General features: G+C 39.1%; 1 protein-coding gene across 3 annotated transcripts in view; it reads left to right on the top strand.

Annotated features, from left to right (window-relative positions):
* Positions 1-374: 374 nt before the first annotated feature.
* The window catches only part of SENP6 (SUMO specific peptidase 6), a 72,462-nt gene continuing 53,303 nt past the window's right edge, over positions 375-19,533 (top strand). For 2 of the 3 annotated variants that reach the window (XM_032681267.1, XM_032681266.1), the window contains exons 1-2: positions 375-572; positions 18,049-18,142. In XM_032681267.1, coding sequence (XP_032537158.1) covers positions 524-572; positions 18,049-18,142 — 143 coding nt within the window. In that variant the 5' untranslated portion in view covers positions 375-523. Of the gene's footprint in view, positions 573-13,694; positions 13,719-18,048; positions 18,143-19,533 lie in introns of those variants that run through there. The other variant, XM_032681268.1, reaches the window with a different exon arrangement.

The raw sequence follows: 19,533 nt of genomic DNA, 5'->3' as shown, positions 1-19,533 counted from the left end.
AGGAGGGAGCGGGAGAGCCCGAGGTACTACCGGCTGCAGCGCTGCTGCGGCCATTTTATCGTCCGGGGGCCGGGAAAGCCGGCAGCTCCCGGGCCGGGAGAGCCGCGGGTCCGGGCAGGGAAGTGCCGTTCATGGAAGAGAGGGGCGGCAGCGCTGCGCGCACCGTCCCCTCGCCCTCCCCGCGTTCTCGGAGGCGCCTGCGGCGGAGTCCCGGCCAGGCCCATCGGCCCCGCCGGGCGCCATCGGCAGCCGCTCTGCCGGGCCCGGCTGGAGCCGCTCGGGGGGTGCCGGCGGCGGGCGTTGAGGGAGGAGCGGGCGCGCTACCGCCGCCGCCGCTTCCTCCTGCGCGGGGGCCGGAAGGCAGCGCGGCCCGGGGAGCGGGAGAGGGCCGGGCCTCGGCGGCACTGCCGCCGCTGCGGGTCAGCCAGCCTTCCGCAGTGGGGGCGGGCAGGCCGGGGGAAGGGCCGGGCCCCGCCGCTGCGCTGGGCGATGGAGTGAGGGAGCGCGGCGCGGCAGCGGGAAGATGGCCGGTGGCGGCGGCGGCGGCTGCAGAGACAGCTCCTTTCTGGAAGGTGCGTGCAGGGCTGTGACGGGGGGAATGTGGCCCGCGGGCTGCGCTTCCCTTCTGGCGACCAGTAAAGGGGCATGGCACAGACTGGGGAATGGGGGAGGCGGGCGTGTGTGTGTACACGGAGGGGGGTAATGGGTCCCCTCTGGGGGCGACGACAATGAGAGGTGGCTTCGCGGTGGGGGAAGGGTGGGTGCCGTGTTTAGATCTGGTGTAAAGAGACCTGCTTTTGAGGGAGGGCTTAGTGAGGGCGATTTGGTTCTTCTCTTTTTTCTTTCTTTCTTTCTTTTACTGTTCCGAGGCGTTGGGAGTGCGGCGTCTTCCCTTTGTAGGGGCAGCGCCGAGAGCAGCCCGGGCTGGGTGCAGCGGGAGGACTCAGTCGTGGCTCGGAGGGCGGTGGGCTCGGGGGGTGCCGGGCAGGGGGAGCGTCGGGCGAGGAGGGGAGGCCAGGGCTGCATTTCCCTGATTCCACTCCGCTTCCAGGCCCCGGCCTAGCCCGCACTCTTTCGCCTCACCATAAGATGAGTATTTCTGAAAGGCTTCTTTGAAGGTTTGGGACTGAGGTTACATTTTTGATACGAAGATGATGATGAACCTTATTATCTGCATTTGAAAGAAACCTTTAGCGTTTGTAAAGCGCTAATTTTTTTTCTGTTATACGAATAAAATTATTGATGTTATTGTGGATTGTTACTGCTCTTTTGAGGATTTTTTGATTACTGTATAGCTTTTAATTATAATGCAAAAAGTCTCTTGAAATTCGAATATTTTTAGCTGTTGAGCTTTTACAGTTTCACTGATACATCCAAAAATCCGCTGTTGTAGTCTTGCAAAATTGCTATAATCACATCTCCTGATGGCATAGGTCAATAGTCTGCTAAATTCTGCCAAATTATCATGATGATAACAAAGAAAAATATATGTAAAAGAAATTAACTACTCGTAAGTAGAGTTTTTCAAGTAGAGGGATAAGTTTAGCATTGGAGATTTTGCAATACCTGTATTACACAGGACATACCTCTTGCAGGTTTTCTCTTGCTGCAGGATCTTGGGTTTTGGTTTTTTATTACATGTTCTGGAATAGACGTACTGTGTGAACAAAATACTGCTTGTTGTTTTAAATAATTAATCTGAAGTTCTGATGTTCAGAAACTCTTTTTGGTTAATAACAGCTGTCATGTTCCAGCCCTTATACCTTTAAAGGGTTTGGTGGTCAAATGCGGTCACTCAGTTATGTTTCCTGAACTCTGCACAGAATATAGTGAGGTTTGTGCAGGCAGCTGAAAGTGTCAAGGTGATGATTAGTCACTGTCTAAGTGCACCTTGGCCACCTGTCCAGCTAGCAAGTACTCAAGAAAAGATAGGTTTCATATGCAACTCCCACACTTTTTTTGCATATGAGTTCTCTTTCCATCAGCAGGACTAACTGGATAGCATCCCCATTTGAAGCTTCAGTGTTCCATGATGGGTAAACTGAGTTAATCAACTGGTTTTGTGTTTCCCCGTTATTTGGGGGCACATTCATTTTGACGTGTTCATTTCAGGACTGATGATGTGATAGAAACCCTAAGAGTATGCAAGTGTGCACCTGTGTGTGAAGAAAATCTAATGTGGATGGTGGTGACAGAAAATTTCTAAGAGTAGTCCAAGTCCAAATGGGATGATAATACTGGAGCAGATCTAGTAAGAGCTGTTAAAGTTTGTAGTGATTTGAAGCAAAGGGAAAAGAGGGCTTTCAGATGTTATTTGAGAGGTACTTATTAGGAGTGTTTACTTTATAGAAAAAAGTAAAGGCATAGAGCATCTATAAATAGATATATATCTCTAGCTATATATATATACACACACACACACACGAGTTTTTTGGCAATATGCAATCTTGAAATGTACGCCAGCATATTGGATCAACCTAATGATGTTAGAACCATCGTTATCCAAAAGCTAGACAAGCATGAGAGTGCCAGACTTGTGGAACAAGTATAACGGGGACAAAAATGGGGATAAAAGTGTACAGAGTTGGAAATACAGCAGCTTTTATTTCAGGATGATGATTAATACATGAGCTTAGAGTCGTATCTATAACTAGTCTAAGTGTGTATACTTCATGGACTCTCTTGAAGTCTGTGTAAGCAACAACCAAAAAGTATTTACTTGATGTTTTTGGAAGTGTTTTCTTAAAGGCTGGCAAAGAGGAGGAGATCTTTGTCCATCCCTGCCTTAAGTGTGTAAAACAGATGAAGAATAGGCCAAATGGATGTCAGATCTATCACCAGTTGAACTCAATCTGATGAAAACTGTGCTGGTTCAATATGTACCTTTATATGTGTGTGTGTGTGTATACGTACATGTACATAGACATTTCTAGTGCTGTCATGCTTATGTTGACTACCAGTCAGGCCAAACGTACATTTAAATTAAATAAATTGCTTTCCAGTATGATAGTTGTTCAGAATTTTGATTTTGATTCCCCATGTCCAGTAAGATACTGCTTTTCACTCATTTAGCGTAACAGATGTTACTATGAAGAAATATGTCAATCAGTCTACTGTAAAAGTGCTTCCTTTAATATTTTTATTGTTTTATTCTCCAGTGAAAACAAAGTGTTCTTTCTGGAAGGTTGTTCCTTGAATGATTTATCTGTTGCCTTTCTGGTAATGCTGTTCTGAGCACAGTGATTCATACTAGTACATGTTTTTCGTCCAGTTCTGCGTATCTAATGTGTCATCATTTTTTCTGCTGTATTGTATAGACTGTTTAGCAGAAATGTGAAAAAGACCCCAGGACTATAATATTGAACTCTTTATAAAGCTGTGTTTGTTATTCTGGAGCAGTGCTAATAGTTGGTACCTATCGCATATACATTGATATACAGGACACGCATGATTACTCTTCTTGAAGTGTCAGGACTGTTAGAATTAATATGTGTGGAAAGTACCTTATTTTTGTTATTTAATGTAGTTTGCAAGTGGAATTAGTAAGACTGCGCTGAATTTACTTTTCTGCAATAATGTTTCAAAGTTATGAGCCAAATATGCAGAAATTCACACTGACAAAGTAGTCCTGTTACATGGGAATTCTTTCCTGATGTGGAGGAATACAAGTTTAGACGTTTGATATTTCCATCTGCAGCAATTCCTGTGTTTTTTAATTGATAATCACACCTAAAATATAGAGCATGATAGGCAAATCCACTTGGATTTAGAGGAGGCATGTTAAGCATGTTGAGAGTACTGTTGGTCATTACCCCTGCAGAAAAATTATGGGAACACTTGTTTTCTGCCTCTTTCACTATTACTGACTTGCAAGGAAATTGTAATTTCGCTTCTGCAGCATGAAATTTAAAGTTTCTCTATGCCATAGGTAACAGATAAACTTCAAAGTATTTTCCAAAAGAAAGGAGAAATATATTATTTGCTCCTGTTTTCTTATTTCAGTCTTCTGGTGGTTACAGTGGTGACACCGAGAACCAGTATTGAATTTGCTTTCAGGGATCTCCTTTCTAAGGAATGTTGCCAGTCTCTACCTTCAGAGCTGCCAAGAGATTTCAGTAATACCGTGACAGCAATTTCCTCAATTTTCATTCCATTTTTTTGGCTACAGGTTTCCTAATAACAATAGAGAAAACTATGCGGACTACCCAATAGCAGCAGCAGTATAAACTTCACAGTTGTCTGCCAGAGGACTCCAGAGGATTGCTTTGTTCTTCTTTCAGCTCACATGTAAAGAATTGTTTTCACCAAAGCAAGGGTTTAGACTGGTGTATTTTCTTAGAGGTGGCTGAGATTCTGGAATGGTACAGAAGCACACTGCATTTGTGTATTTGTGTAGAGTCATAGAGTTGCCATTTGAAGTGGTGGTCAGCCTTTCCTCTCCTTTTTTTTTTCTGTTTTTAATGATATTGAAAAATCTCTGGCTGGAGCAATACAAATTAGGAGGGTAGAGTGGAGTTTATATTCAGGTAGAACCCTGAAATTTTCTATCTGCCACAACTCTTTATTTTTTTCTTAACAGTGCAATTTAATTATTAATTGTAATTATCTTTGAAGTAGTGTCCGGTGCTTTTTGATCTAGTGGAGATAACACTGAGCATGAAAATGAGGGAAAGAGATGTTTTGGGTGTCATTGACCTTCTCTGTATCTAAACTCCTGCTTTATCCTGTCGAATATTCTCTGGTTTGCATCGATCCCATCAATGTCCAGACATGTTCTGTTCCTTTTTTCTATTTTTCTTAAGAGTAATCTTCTATCTAAAAGTGGTAAATTTGTGATTCTTTCATGACTTGTTTATGTCTCCCAGTCCTCTGATCCATTCAGAATTTCTTTGCAGCACTGCACATGTGTCTTCTTAGACCTAAAGACTATTCAGTTGTCCTTTCCAGTGGTTTTAAGAATAAGGACCCTTCTTATTGACTTGTTTTCTATGAATGAAACCCACTTGTTGAGAACTATTTCTCAGAAAAGTTAAATTGAAAATATCTTCTTACTGTTTGTATTTTTTATATATTCTGGACAGACTTGGGTGATAGGTGGTATAAATATTAAGAAAGACAGGGTGCTTCTTAAAGCATGTAGGAAGATACTAAAAAGAAAATTTATCAGTTACTGCTCTATAACATACATTGTAATATGCTTAGCAATGCATTCTGAAGTAATAGCCTGTGCTCCAATCCTCTTCCACATCATCACCTTCTTAATTTTGAGACATAGGATTCTAGGAGTCCAGGCTTGTCCTCAGCTTTTTGGAGTGGAAAGCATCCAAAGTGCAATTTTCGAGTTTTCATTAGGAGACATTTGTTATTTGGTAGTTTTTCATAAGTAACTTCTGCTGTAATAATGTTTCACAAAGTGGGATACAGAAACTTCAGGTGTAAGAGTAACTGTCTTGTTTGGGTTGCCTCATCCATTATTTTCTGGCACTTTGATTTGATAGTAAAGCACTACTCTTTCCTCAGAAAAAGTACAGATTTTATGCTGGTTTTTAGTGGCAAAAGAAGAAATTAAATGAGAATGTTGCTAGAAGAGATCCTTATACTCTTCTTTATATAACTAAAAAACTGATAGTAATAACATAAGTAGTAACATTAATATATGGTTTGATAGCAAACCTAAACCAGCAGCTTGCAAATGTGATGCTTGCTAGATACTTTTATGATGAACCTATTTAGATATTTTAGTGTTTTGCTTCTTGTTTTATGTACCAGAAAAAAAGCAAAATGGGTTATTTATTTTGATGGTTTCAGCAGCAACTTTGGCTGTTGTACTATGTTGTTTTTGGAAGACTGCATGAATTTTGGTGCAGCATCAAGCTTCATCGCTTCTATAGAGTTTTAGCTTTGTCTCTTAATTGAGATAACTGAGGAGTTTTGTGTTGTAACAGGTCCTATAATGTGAGACTAATCACTAAACTTGTCACTTTTAAATACTGATTTATAAGAATATGGGATTTTTTTGAGTCACCGCTCATAATTTTGCCTCCTACTTTCCCACTGATAGGATCACCTGGTTCCGATCCCCCTGCCATAGGCAGAGACACTTTCCACTAGACCAGGCTGCTCAAAGCCCCATCCAACCTGGCTTTGAACACTTTCAGGGTTGGGGCATCCACAGCCTCCCTGGGCAACCTGTTCAGTGTCTCACCACTGTCATAGTAAAAAATCTGGTCCCTGGCTAGTGCTTTGTTATGAGTAACAAATACAGTAGTGTAACTTTTATTTTCCCAGAACTTAAACCCTTTTGTTTACAGAGGAGTAAAGGACTCAGAGGTAGATAGCTAGAAATTTCATGAAACTTGGCAGCTTCTATGAAACAGAAGTCAAAATTAGTGCCCCTGAATAGAAGGTTCCAGTGTTGCCTCAGCAAGGTTCAGTTTGCTGCTAACTGGTGGTAGTACCATACACTGGCTGGGCAGTCAGGGGTCAGGGCAGCTGGAGCACTCAGGAATCAGGGCATTGTATGCCTTCATCTGTGTGTGATGCAGAGAAAGGAGTGGAAGAGTGTGCAGGATAGCTTAAGATACTGCAGGAGACTGAGAAAACAAGATAAATAAAAGTGGAGCTGTTGTGGTGAGGGAGACTGTTGACATACCAGGAACAGATTCTGGGTTTTTTGGGGAAAAAGAGCAAATGTAATTGTTCTTCTTACTTGGTTGTTCTAAAAGGTGCTTGCATTGGGGGTGAGGGGAGCACACTGAGAAATTTTTTTTTCTTTTGGCATGTTTTAGCACCTATTTGTTTCCAATTTGGAGGATTTTTTTTAAGGTAGAGGCATTCCTATATAGATTGAAATCTGTTTTATACTCTGTACTTGCTTACTTACTTAAAATGAAGAAAATTAAAGCATTAGTAAAAATATTACTATTCTTATTCACTTAGTAGAATTAAATCTGTTGGCAGTTTATCTTACACATTTAATTTTTAAACAGCATGTGTTCTTAGCTTCCTCTTACTGTATTCTGCAGCCTAGTATGCCTAATATTTTCAGGTGAAGCTGACCTTAAGCTGTGATGAAGTAAAAATTGGTGTCTTCTTTTGGCCAAGTCATTTGCTTATGAATGTCAGATCCACAGTGGGTGCAGCTCCATTTTGGAAGCAGAGCTACCTGTGCTCTCCCCCACCCTTGAGACTCACCACTTGATTGCCAAAGAAATTGAATTTGCTGTGTACTCTCTTGCCAGACTGGCACTTTGCCAAACCTTTGTTGAATTTTCTCACTGAAGGGTAAACTGTAGAGACAGGACAGTGGCTTGGATTGGGAGAGCATACAGACTCCGTGAGAAGAGTAGGACATTCCCCTTTTCATCTCTGCCTGGTGATCTGTTGAGTCAGGTGAAGGTGTGATACATAACTTACACAAAAAATATCTATTCCAAAGTTAAACACCAGCTTTATTCTGTTCAGGGAAGTGCAATTATTTTAAATAACAGGTTAACTTCTGTGAAGAACAAGTTTATGGTGAAGGCTGGAGACTGGAGGGAATAAATTACCCAACTGTGGTTATTCTTCCCAGGTTGGTCAACAGGTGTTAAAAAAGTGTTTGTTAATGGACTAGTGCTGTAAGGGTTGCATGAGTCAAGAAAACATTTCTGAATGTGTCCCTAGAATTTCTATAAAAGAATAATTTCAGGTGAAAGACTTTTCGATATCTTTCTTTGAATCTTGAGTGATTATAAATAAAGAAAAGTGATGATTCAGAAACTGTGTGAAGCTTTCCTGGGTTTTTGTTTGTTTGTTTTCAAACCATATAAGCTGGAGCTGGAGCAAAGTCTCTCTGTGTTTTTGTTTGTGAGATTTTGGTTGGTTGGTTGTTTTTATTGTAAGACTTGCCACAACAATGTTTTAGGAATGATAAATGCTAATAATATTCTGCTGGTGTGGTAAAACATAATACTATAATACATGATTAATAATATGTAATCTTAGAAATTTACGTCTGTAAGAAACAGCTGCAAAATATTTGTTATTTTCATGAGCATGTTTTTATCCAGTGCCATACAATTGTTTCATTTGTACTAAAATTCATTCTACTGATGTATTTTTATTAATGTCTTAGGATATAATGTTGTATTTGTTTGGCATGTCCAATTTTTATGGCTCATTTAGCAAAATATGACTATACTGCTGATGACAGAATTTAATACGCCAGTCTAACAGAAAGATTGTTCAAGAGCCCATTAGATGAGAATTTGAACTATGCAGTAGATGTTAAGTTTCATATTTACAATTGCCTTTGTAATTTCTGAGGCTCACTTCCTCCAGAAACATTTACTAGAGTCCATTGTAACTTTATTTCTACCAAGGCTTACTGTTTAAGAAACAATTTAAGAATCCTTTACAATTGGGACTAAACTTTTAGAAGTGAACTTCAGCACTGCTCTGGTCCAGGTTATTATGATTACATATAGCTGGCACAGTGGGGCAGTAAACCTTTAATTGAGATTTAATAGTTCTGCTGTAAGGCAAGGATGTTGTACCTGAATCTTTACCTGCTTTACTTGATGAATACCACAAAAAATTATCTGTCATTGATAAAGAGGTTGTCATCTAGCAAAGACTGTTAGAAAAGGCTCTGCTCATTAGGTGGAAGACAGACTGTGCCCTGACATAGAACGAACAGATAGATCAAGGTAAGCAGGTGCTTCATGTTTGGATGGAAGTGGCTGAAACTCATTTTTGGTTGCAGGATCATCTCTTAAGAAGGTGGATGTTTTGCTTCAGCTGTGTTTTGAGTGCTATTTCTTGAAAAGTGGTTTTATAACTAGGTACAATTAGCAGACTGGCATCTATTATTTATTAAAAATGAGTTGATTCATAGCACTTCTTCATCTTCACTGCTTTTACAAGGAATTACTGAGAAAATGTTGGTTTTTCAAGGGATATTAGTTATTTTTTAGCTTTTTAAAAAATACAGGCTACTTAGTGAATTTTAGCATACTCTGGCTTAGTTAGCAGTTGTCACTGTTCCTTAAACTCATTATTAGTTTTGGAGAAGTTTGGTACTTCCATTAGAAAGATTTCAGTGCTTTTGATGCAGTACTGGAGTTGCATTACATACATCATGCTTCACTGCATAATGTAATGATCTCTAATTGCAAAGGAAGTAGAAATGTATAGTGTATGGAGCAGGAGACTCTTGCCTATATTTGTGTTGCATTTCACTGGTTTGTTTGCTTTTTTTTTTAACAGATGTAATGTACTTGATTTTTAACTGTACGTGAATTTGCAGGGTGACTTTCCGGCTCTTAGCAGGCCCCGTGTGTGGGACTATGCTGTATGGCTGTGCAAGGAATTGTGCCAGCAATTTAGGGCACAGTCAGGCCTACTGCTGTGTGCTGCTCAGAGTTACAGTGCTGCTGCCCCTCCCAGAGACAGTGTGCTCACAGCTGGGCTTGAGTCAACAGCGGCGCTCCACAGGCTTCATGGCTAGTTGGCTGGAAACTAATCCTCGAGATGGGGGGGAAGTGTTGGTGGATCTAGTCTGGTACTCTTCAGCTGTATCAGAGATCCAGTTCAGCTGACTGCTCTCTCATATAAGTGAAAGCTTTTCATTGTCATAAGAATAGGAAGAAACCCTGGTTATTCAGCCTTTACAGAAAGGGAAATGCAAATTTTTTTCTAACCACTTAGAGTTTAACTAACTCTTTCATCGGCCATTCCCCACTCAAATTTTTCTGAAATGTGCCTTTTTCACGTGACCACATTTTTGAGTTTTTTTTAATTAAAGTTGCTGAGAGTTTTCTTTATGTATGCTTTTTTTGCTGCCCATTTCATGTGATTTTTGAACAATTGATAACATCAAAGAGGTGCCTTGCTTTTTTCAGCTCTAATTACCTTTTAAAGTTACTTGTTTTGGAGGAAACACTTCTCGTGGAAGTGTTCAAGGCCAGCCTGGATGGAGCTGTGAGCAACCTGGTCTTGTGGAAGGTGTCCCTGCCCATGACAGCAGAGTTGGAACAAGATGATATTTGAGGTCCCTTCCAACACAAACCATTCCTGCATTTGCATGTTAAGTTCTTGTAGAGATCATAGAACCTTTGTGGATTTAATTTCTGTATGTTTTTATACAGGGGATAATATCTATCTGACATAATCTTTGAAAGTTTACAGGATAAATCCGGAAGTGTTAAATAGTACAAATTCTTGATATTTTTTCCTAATTCCTTTTGGTATGTAGATACATGCTTTATTTCAACCTGATGTTGCAATTATTGCAGCAAATGTGACACTTTTCAAAGTATCAGTTGCCTAATTTCAAGATAGTTAGGCTAGGTTATTAATCTTGTTCTGTATGTAACTGCCTTTTAGCACTTTTTAAAAATAGATTGCTGTTTGTTTAGTGCTGCTGTATTCTCGGTTGCACAAGCTTAGGTTTTATATGAAGATGGATCCCATGGTGCATAACGGAATGTGCAAATCAGATGCATAATATACTGTAAGGTTTCCTGCTGTGTTTTGCTTATCTTCTAAAACTTTTCCAGTATTCAGAATTTGAGATCATACGTGATTAACATCACATACTGATTTGCCACAGACATTGTGTTCTGGAATTCTTGTTCAAGTGTCATCTTCCTTGAAATGGCTTTTTCACATTTTGTGAGTAAATTGACAGTTCAGAAATTGTTCCTAGCCTATACTAACCTTTTATCCTGTAATTTTATCCATAAAATAGGAAGATACTGCTCTTATACTTACCTTTCCTACAGAAACAATGAAACTTCGTTCTTCCTTTCTGAATTTTAGTATGTCTCCAGTCTAGCAATAGTGATCTTATGTAAGTAAAGAATTATTTATATTCATAATAATATGAATAGAGATGAAAAAAATTACTTTTTTGTTTGTTTCTTTTTTTCCCCATTTATTGGGTGAACCTGCTTTTGATGTTATTTGAATTATTTTACTTGTGTAGAAAGTTTGAGTGGGTGTCAGACTTACTCAGAGAGGGAAAAGAAGAAGAGTGACCAAGCTGCTTCATTTTGGATGTGTTTGTAATGGTGGTGCAGTTGCCTTAGGTGATGCTTTGTACCTGCGAACAGTCACTGGTTTTATTTATCTGCTGGTGGGAATCACGTGGGTTGGAACATCATGTCCAAACCAAGCCCAGTTAGAGCAGGTTGCTTAGGGATTTGTCCAGTCTCCATTGCTTCCCAGGTGAACCTGGTCCACTCTTGAGCACCCGCATGGTAAATCTAGTTCACCAGATCATCCTTGTTGCCCAACTTGAAGGGCAGTGATGTTTTTCCAGTCTTTGAGAACCTCTCTGGTACCATGGCCTTTTAAAGATAATGTACAGGGTCCTAACAGTGACATTGCCAAGCTCCCTCAACATCATCAGATATATTCTGTCTGATCCTGTAGACTTTTACATGTACAACTGGCTTAAGTGGTCTTTAATCATACCTTCCTCAACAGTGGGTGATGTTGCATTCTTACAGATTCTGCTGGTAGAGTTGGGGAATTGTGAGGTCAGAAGGACTTAGCAGTGAAATCTGAGGTGATGGAAGAAAGTATCAAGTTCTTCAGTTTTTTTCATGTCCTTTGTCACTAGGTTCCTGTCTCCTTGAGAAGAAAGTGCCCCCATTCTCTGTAGCATTCCTTTTGCTACTGGTTTAAGTAAAGAAGACCTCTTGAAGTACTTCTGTATTGTTTTCTGATGCTGTCATAAGGGCAGCATCCTTGGGTGGTACCTGTATATCTCTATTGGGATAGTCAGTACGAAAGGTCAAGAAATGCTAATCCATCATGTGGTTATCACCACTACCTTACCAGAAAAACTTTGAAAGGCATCACAAAAAACATGTTTAACATACTTTAAAGTTCTGTCCTTTTATCCTCCTCTGTTACTCCTTGTTAATACTTTAAAAATGTTAAACGCAGTTCGGCAAGTGATCAAACTAACACAGTTCTGTGTTCTTCAGTCCTGTCATTCAGTATGATATTCTGCACTGTAAGCAGCCCAGTGTGCATGTCCTGAAAAAAACCCCATTTATGAGAATATGCAAATGATTTCCATCTTTGAAGTACAGGTCTTTCATAAATGCTTTTGCTTTGCGAACTTTTTGTCCAGGAGTGGATGCTCTGTATTTATCATTGGTTTTCTCTTCACATCACATTCTTAAAAGGGCGTGGGGGTTTTTGTTTGCCATCTGAGAAATTAAATTCCTTCATGTGTGAATGTCCGTACTTAGTATCCGTTACACTGGTATCACAGAACTTTACTACTAAACTCTCTACTCTGTGTAATATTTCACTTGCTATGAGGTTTTGATTACTGCCTGTTATTGGAGGTGCTTTTGACATATGTTTTGCCTCTGCAGCTAATTTAGGAAGCAGAAAGTTAAAGCATCTTTTAAGCACTAGGTCTCTAAATATATATCTATAAATCTAGGTTAGGCTACAATTCCATGCAAATTTCTTTGTATTACAAATTTCTTAGTACTTAAAACAATCCCATTTCTGGATGGATCTTATCTGTGCTGTGCTGTCACAGCTGTGCTGTGCTAGTGTGGTTGAACAGAGGAGGGAACTGATATGGTTGAAAAAAACTTTTCCCCTCCTCTGCTGCTCAAGGGGTTTTTGCCTGAATTAGTTTCCTTCACCAGATTTGCTGTCAGTGCTCACATATCACAGGGTGCAGGATAGGAGCAAGAAGCCTCAGCTTTTAGGAAGTGAGAGGGATGTGTAAAACTGTTCATGCAGTGCTGCTTCAGAATGTGAAAATGCAACCTCACCGTGGTTACAGAGTTGATGTACTAGAGTTGATGGTATCAAAGCTGAAAGATAAAAAGCTATTTTGCATAGAAGCCTGTCTGGAAGAATAATGAAGCAAGGGGGAAAGTAAACCAAAAAATATTTCTGTGTCAGGCTTTTATGAGTGCTTCTATCCTCTTAACAATATATCTGATGACTCTAAATGAGCCACAGATTAGAAAGCTTAGAAGCATTCTTTTTAATTTACTTAAATATGAGTCAGGATGAAGGCAATGATTCTGAGTACATTTAAATTAATTTACATTTTCTGTGTGAACACTGCAGTATCTGATAAGTTGGTTGCAGTTGTGATGGTCTAAGCATTTGTAAGATGAGGCTTGTATTATTTCTTTACCAGTGTAAGTGGGGGAAAAGAACGTAAACTGCAGATCTTCCTGGAAAAGGACCTGGGTCCTGAATTAAACCTTTGTTTGATTTAGGTTTCATGTTCGGGATGGTTCTTGGACATGCAGAAATAGATGAGATCTCAGCAGATGAAAGACTTATAAAAGCTATTGTGTGTAATAGAAACCTTAAAGTCTCTACTGTTATATTCTGGGAGTGGTAAGGAGTAATTCTGGCAATCCAGTGATACATACGGAAAAGTCATTTTACTAGAAAAATTGGTCTTTGTGTGGACAGTAAATGCATCTGACTTTGATGAGTTGACTTTACAGAATCATAGAATGGTTTGGGTTGAAAGAGACCTTAAAGGTCATCTAATTCCAACTCCCCTGCCATGGACAGGGATGCCATTCACTAGATCAAGTTGCTCAGGACTCCATCCAGCCTGGCCTTAAACACTTCCAGAAATGGAGCATCCAGAAGTTCTTTGGGCAACCTGTTGTAACTGATGTAAGTGATAACAGGTGTTCAAAAAAGCAGTGAGCTATGTCAGCTACACCTGTGTAAGTTGTCTGTTTAAATTACAGGTAGTTTCTTGGGCTTGGAATTGCTATCTCCCTTGGTGTAACCACACCAAAGGGAGCTTGTGGGGGAGGAAAAATTGTAGTGAAATCTGCTCCAGCATGCTGCCTTTCTTGGGCAGAGGTACTGCAATTGGCTTCTGTTGACGTTAGGGTCAACTCTGCTGTTCTGAATATTTTCAGCTTCTGGGTGTTATAGTCCGGTTAGCAGCTGCAACAAGGTTCTTTAAATGGATACTACGAAGACGAGATTAAGGTACTAAATTCAAATGTTAAGGTCTCAAACAGAAAATGAGAAAACTTTATTTTTATCAATAAGTAAATGGTAAAAACGAGGGAAGGGGGGAGGAGAAGGGGGAAAAATAAGGAAAGCAAAAAGCTACAAAATTAAACTACAAAAGAATTGCCACCACCAGTGAGGGAAGAAACCGGGTGCATACGACCTCAAGCAGTCAGCAGGAGGACCATCAGACAGAGGCAGGTGGTGAGCAGGGTGGATGGGTAGGCGGGATGGCAGCAGGCAGGTGAGATGGACAAAAGCAGGCGTGGGGGTCAGCAGCCGACACTGGACCCTGAGTTGAACCCGACCAAGCTGGAGGCGAGCGGGAGAGGTGGAACAGAGGCAGGCGAGATGGAGTCAGGTGCGATGGAGCGAGAAGTGGGGCCAAGACCGGAGCAGACTGGAACACTGGAACCTGGTGGACTGGGTCTTGAACATGGTGTGTCCTGGGCCCAAACAAAACTGAACTCTAGCTGTCTTGGACCCCTAAAATGAAAGACCACCAACAAAAAACTCTCTTGGTGACGCTGGGCACAGTCTTAAATACCCCACAGTTGACGCTCATTGGCTGGCTTGCCTCCGGGCAGACTCCTCCACGCTGCCAATTGGTTAGACCGTTGGTATCTGGGCAGGCTGGCTCTGCCGAGGTGGGAAAATGTAACTTTTCTCTGCTGTAGACTCTCCAGGGGGGCTGGCAGGTAGTCTAAAAATGTCCTCTCAGGACAATGAAGACAGCCCTGCCAGGAGATAAAGACAGAGTTTGCCATTTTGTTCACCAAACTGGTCAATGTGAAAACAACAAAGAAAGAGATGAAATTGTCTTTTACACTGGGTATGAAGGCATCTTGCTGATTAAAATGGGCTTGATAGTGTACATAGTGAAAATCGCAACATGGAGGTTCCAAATTTAAATCTTACTATAAAATAGTCAGCAACTTAGCCTGTGTAACAGGTTACTTGTTATCCCTGTTAAAAGAAAAGATAATAAATTCCTGTGTAGAATCAGATACCAAGTGACCATTCAGATAAAGTAACTCAGGTGAACACTCTGGCTAACATGATGGTATACTTCTAGATTTACATTTTTGTTAGGACCAAGAATGCTAGAGAGTGTGAAAAGTGATCCAGATCTGAGTGAGCAGGACGGAGATATTAAGACTGTTCTTGCATGGACAGCTGCATTGATCAGTAGCGGTGGACAAACTGTCCAATCCAGAAATGTTTGCAGCCAGCTTGGGAGTTATTTAAAGATAGCATCTTGGAGGCTTACAGTATGCATCCTGCTTATTTAAATACATTTCAAAAGGCCCCTCAAATGTTGGCCTGGCTAAACAGCAGGGTAGAGTGTAATATCTGAAATAAAACATCATACTGCTTAAATCTGATCTTTCATCTGAATAATGAAATTAGGAAATAATAACAAAGCTGGTGGATTTAACCTATAATTACAGTGAGGTGAGGAAAAATTAATTAGTAACTCCCAACAAGCATAAAAACTATTGTTAAGTATTTCTTCAAACTCAGTAGGAAAGTTTCAGGAGTATCTGGAGGGTCAATAGACAACCCTGTTGTGAAAGTTGGCTTAGATAAGGTCACAGCTGAAGAATGGAATCGCTCGCACTTGCTTTGACAACACTCTACAGACCTCTTCATGCCATCATCTTTCTTAGTAAGGAATGTGATAGAATATATGACTCAAAACGAAACATCAGTGGAAGAAATTACAGTACATGAAGCAAGCTGGTAAATAAGGCAGGAGGATCAAATGGCATTCATCCAAGTGTTGTAAGAGGAACGGGGAAATAAAGGAGCTAATGGGTGGAGCGTGTTACTTGTGTTTAGCATCATCTTTGTGCTACAGGTAAGGAAGGTAGCTAGTGTGATATCAGCTTTTTTAAAAGGCATTGGAAGTGTTTGAGGAACTTTACATGTGAGCTTTGTGACCATGCAACCCAAATTCATAGAAATGATAATAAAGACCAGATTTTATTTCATTGTTATGTCCGTAAAGTCCTTTACAAAAGGCTTTGGGAGAGGCTAAGTAGTCTCTGAATAAAATGGAAAGTTTTATAAGAAAAGTTTGGCAACAGATGGAAAGGGAGGGCAAAAAAGTTTCATTTTGTTAATAGAAGAAGTTGAATTGAATTACATGAGGATCTATGTTAACATTGGTGCACAGATGTAAGGAAAACGTTATGATAGTAAAGTGGCAAAGTTTTTAGATGTTTAAACTTTACTTGAGTTAGTATAATGGCTGGCTATTGAAAGCAAATTGTAGATGCTCAGTTTTTGAGTTATGTGGGTTGAAATAATGCGTGAAATTTAGTGTAGGTAAACGTCAAGTAACCTAAGTGAATGAGAAGTAGGAAAGAGGATTTTTGGAGGCAGTGATTGGCTCTGAAGTGGTTCTTAACCAATCATGATGAAAGATGGCATTATCCAGTACATAAAGATCAATGCAATTCTCCTTAGCAGTGAAAACAGGTCTAGGAAAGGAATAAAGAACAAAAGGGAAAGGAAATAAAAAACAACTAGGAAAGGAATAAAGAACAAAACAGAAATATCATGTTGCTTCTGTAGAAATCCATGGGATTTTGAGTTTTCCTTGTAGTGTGTGTATCCTCATCTCAAAAGGGGTAGAGTAGACTAGAAGAGGTTCTGAAAGATGCATCAGAGAGTTATTTAAAGGCATGAAACAGCTTTCATCTGAGGAAAAATTAAGCTGACTCACTTCTTCTTTTTCTGCCTGGGAAAAGGATGACCATGAAAGGACACAACAGGGATCTATGCGATCATGAGGGAATAGGGAAGGATTACTTATTAGTGTCTTCCTAAGTATATGGAGTGAAGGAGTAGAGTACTAAGTAAGAGCAAAAGGTACCAGTTTGAATCAGAACAAACTAAAGGAGATACGTCATCATATAATTAAGCGGAGGTACTCTCTGCTGCAAGATGCTGTTGATTCTTTAAAGAAGGTTTGATTAAAAAAGCAAGCAGGGAGAAGAAGAAGGTGGGAATAGCTGTTAAAAACAAAAATATGACCCCTGGCTCAGGAAGCATGCAGTAGATGCAAGTAGATGGAAGCAGAGGTTGAAAATGTAATAAATATTTCTGTGGGCAGTGTTTATACTTTGCCATAGACATCTATTGTTGGTTGTGATTTTCTTATTCTTTTCTATCGAAGTTGCATTTATTAATTCTAAGTGCGTTTCCAACAACGTAAAGAAAAATGTAGTAAGAAAAGACGCATTTAAATTGTACCAAAATCAAAGCAGCTGCATAGTTTGTCATACAGACTTTGTGTGAGATTGCTCTTAGTTGCAGTAGTTAGGACCCAGAGGGAACAATGTCTTGCTGTAATGAGTACTATCTCCATGCTTTGGACCATCTCACTTAAGAATATCCCTTGCCATCGTATTATATGAAAATCTCCATAGTAATCTGAAATTTTATGTAGTATGATTGTTTTCAGAAAGTTCAGGTTTTTACTTAGTTGATGATAACACTGAAATTCAGTTAGCATCAAATGTTAATTCAGTTGAATTAACAATGTCAGATGTTGAATTAAAAAAAAAAGTATATTATGCTGAAATGGTGCTTGGGACTATTCAGAACTGTTCCTTTTATATGGAAAAATTAATATATGTGTTTGGGTATTAGATAATGAAGTAATAAATTTTAGAACCCTTTCTGTGTGTGACATAGTTCATATCAGAGAAGCTACCCTTAAATTTATGGGTTTCAATAAAACAGTTGAAATAAGTTGAAAACAGTTGTTATACTACCTCAGGTCATAATTTTTAACAGCTTGCTAACTTAGTGCATTAATAAGATGTTGACAGATACTCATATTTATTTAAGTAAACGAATCGCCACTGCATTGATGAACTTATTCATCAGATGATAGTTGAACATTGACATCAATAAAATAAATACTTGGGGAATATACATACATCTGGTTTACTTTTCTAGTTTGTGTTATTAATGACTCAGCTTGAAATCAAGACTTATCTTAACTTGTTCTCATTTCAGCTTTGGATAGATCACAGTCCAAGAGAGATGGAGGTTTTAAAAGTAATTGGAGCTTTGATCATGCAGAAGAAAGTGAAGGAGATGCAGAGAAAGAGTAAGGATGTCTTTTATCTAGGCTACTGGAAGTATAAATGTCTGTTTATAATTAAATACTTATTTTTTGTAATTTATGCATAAGAAACAATATATAATGTCTTAAAATACCAGTAATTAAGAAAAATTGTTTCAGATAAGTCTTGCCATATAAAAGTGCATTATAATGTAAATTAATTGTGAACATGGGGCTTACCACATAGGGCACAAGTGTTGCAGTTGTCTTTGGAGCTTCTGTGTAAGTCTAAGGAACACATAAGAAATATGTCAACACACAAAATAAGGAAATCAGTAGGTAGTGTGTGTAAGCAGTTTCAGCTTTTCCTTTAGTGATGATGTTACTGTGTACTTCACAGTTACAATTAAAGTACTTCAGTAGCTTTGTGCCTCCATCAGGTTAAACTGAGCTTAAAAGTTGTAGATTTTTTTCCCTTGTGCTTATTTCACTGAGTAGAGTTAAGGCTGGTTTTGTTCCATTATAATTTATTCCTTTACTTAGTATATTTGGATTTTGTCTAAAACTTAAATCCCATCTATGTAGTTTGAATGCATACTTTGTCCATTTGACTTCTTTTGTTACTAATATGTTTTCTCAATATTATTGTATTTATTTCCAAAATGACTAATGAATTGTTAAAAAACAAATGTCATGCACGAAGAATGCGTGTCAGATTATTTGTTGTTCTTAGATATTTGGAGATTAGAACCTTCAAGTTTAAAAAGTATGCTGTGGTTCTCTAGTAAGAAAACACTGAATCCTGTGATTAAGTACAAAAATATTCATATATGAATTTGTATCTTGTCATATTCTGCCAAATTCTCTGTGTTGGAAGGGAGATGGTAAAGTAGACATGCAACCACATAGGCTGCAGCAGCAGGCTATGCTGTAATCTTATTAAAACATTAAGAAATGTGAAGTTTTAGTCATTAAAAAATTAGTTCAGGAATTCATTGAACTGTGAGGGAGGCATTCAGAGCTCTTGTCAAAGAGCTGTATCAGAAGTTAAAACCATTTTTTTGAAAGGTTCACAAATTAAGGGCGTTTTAGTTTTATAAAATTAAACTAGCTTTTTTCCTTAGCAACTTTACATCCATTTCTGGTGCACAGTAATATGTTTTAAGTATAAGGGCAGTACATACCATACAGTTAGTCTTTGCCTTCAGAAATAAAACTAACTCACATTTGTAAGCCTCACAGCTTTTTTTCTTCTCATACTTTACTGCTGTTTTCTGTCCATCTCCAGCTGATGTTGACTTATGAACACAGAATGAGATAGGTATAGAGTAGTGATGCTGAAAAAAAGAGAAAAATTATTATGGAACATATGTTTCATATAATTGTATTTGATTTTAAGATTGTATGTCTGGGTGATTTTTCATTCCTTTCAAATA

This window comes from Chiroxiphia lanceolata, chromosome 3 (assembly GCF_009829145.1).
Source record: "Chiroxiphia lanceolata isolate bChiLan1 chromosome 3, bChiLan1.pri, whole genome shotgun sequence".
Classification (NCBI taxonomy): Eukaryota; Metazoa; Chordata; class Aves; order Passeriformes; family Pipridae; genus Chiroxiphia; species Chiroxiphia lanceolata.
Note: the sequence above shows the minus strand (reverse complement) of the source record. Positions and strands in the feature narration are given on the sequence as shown.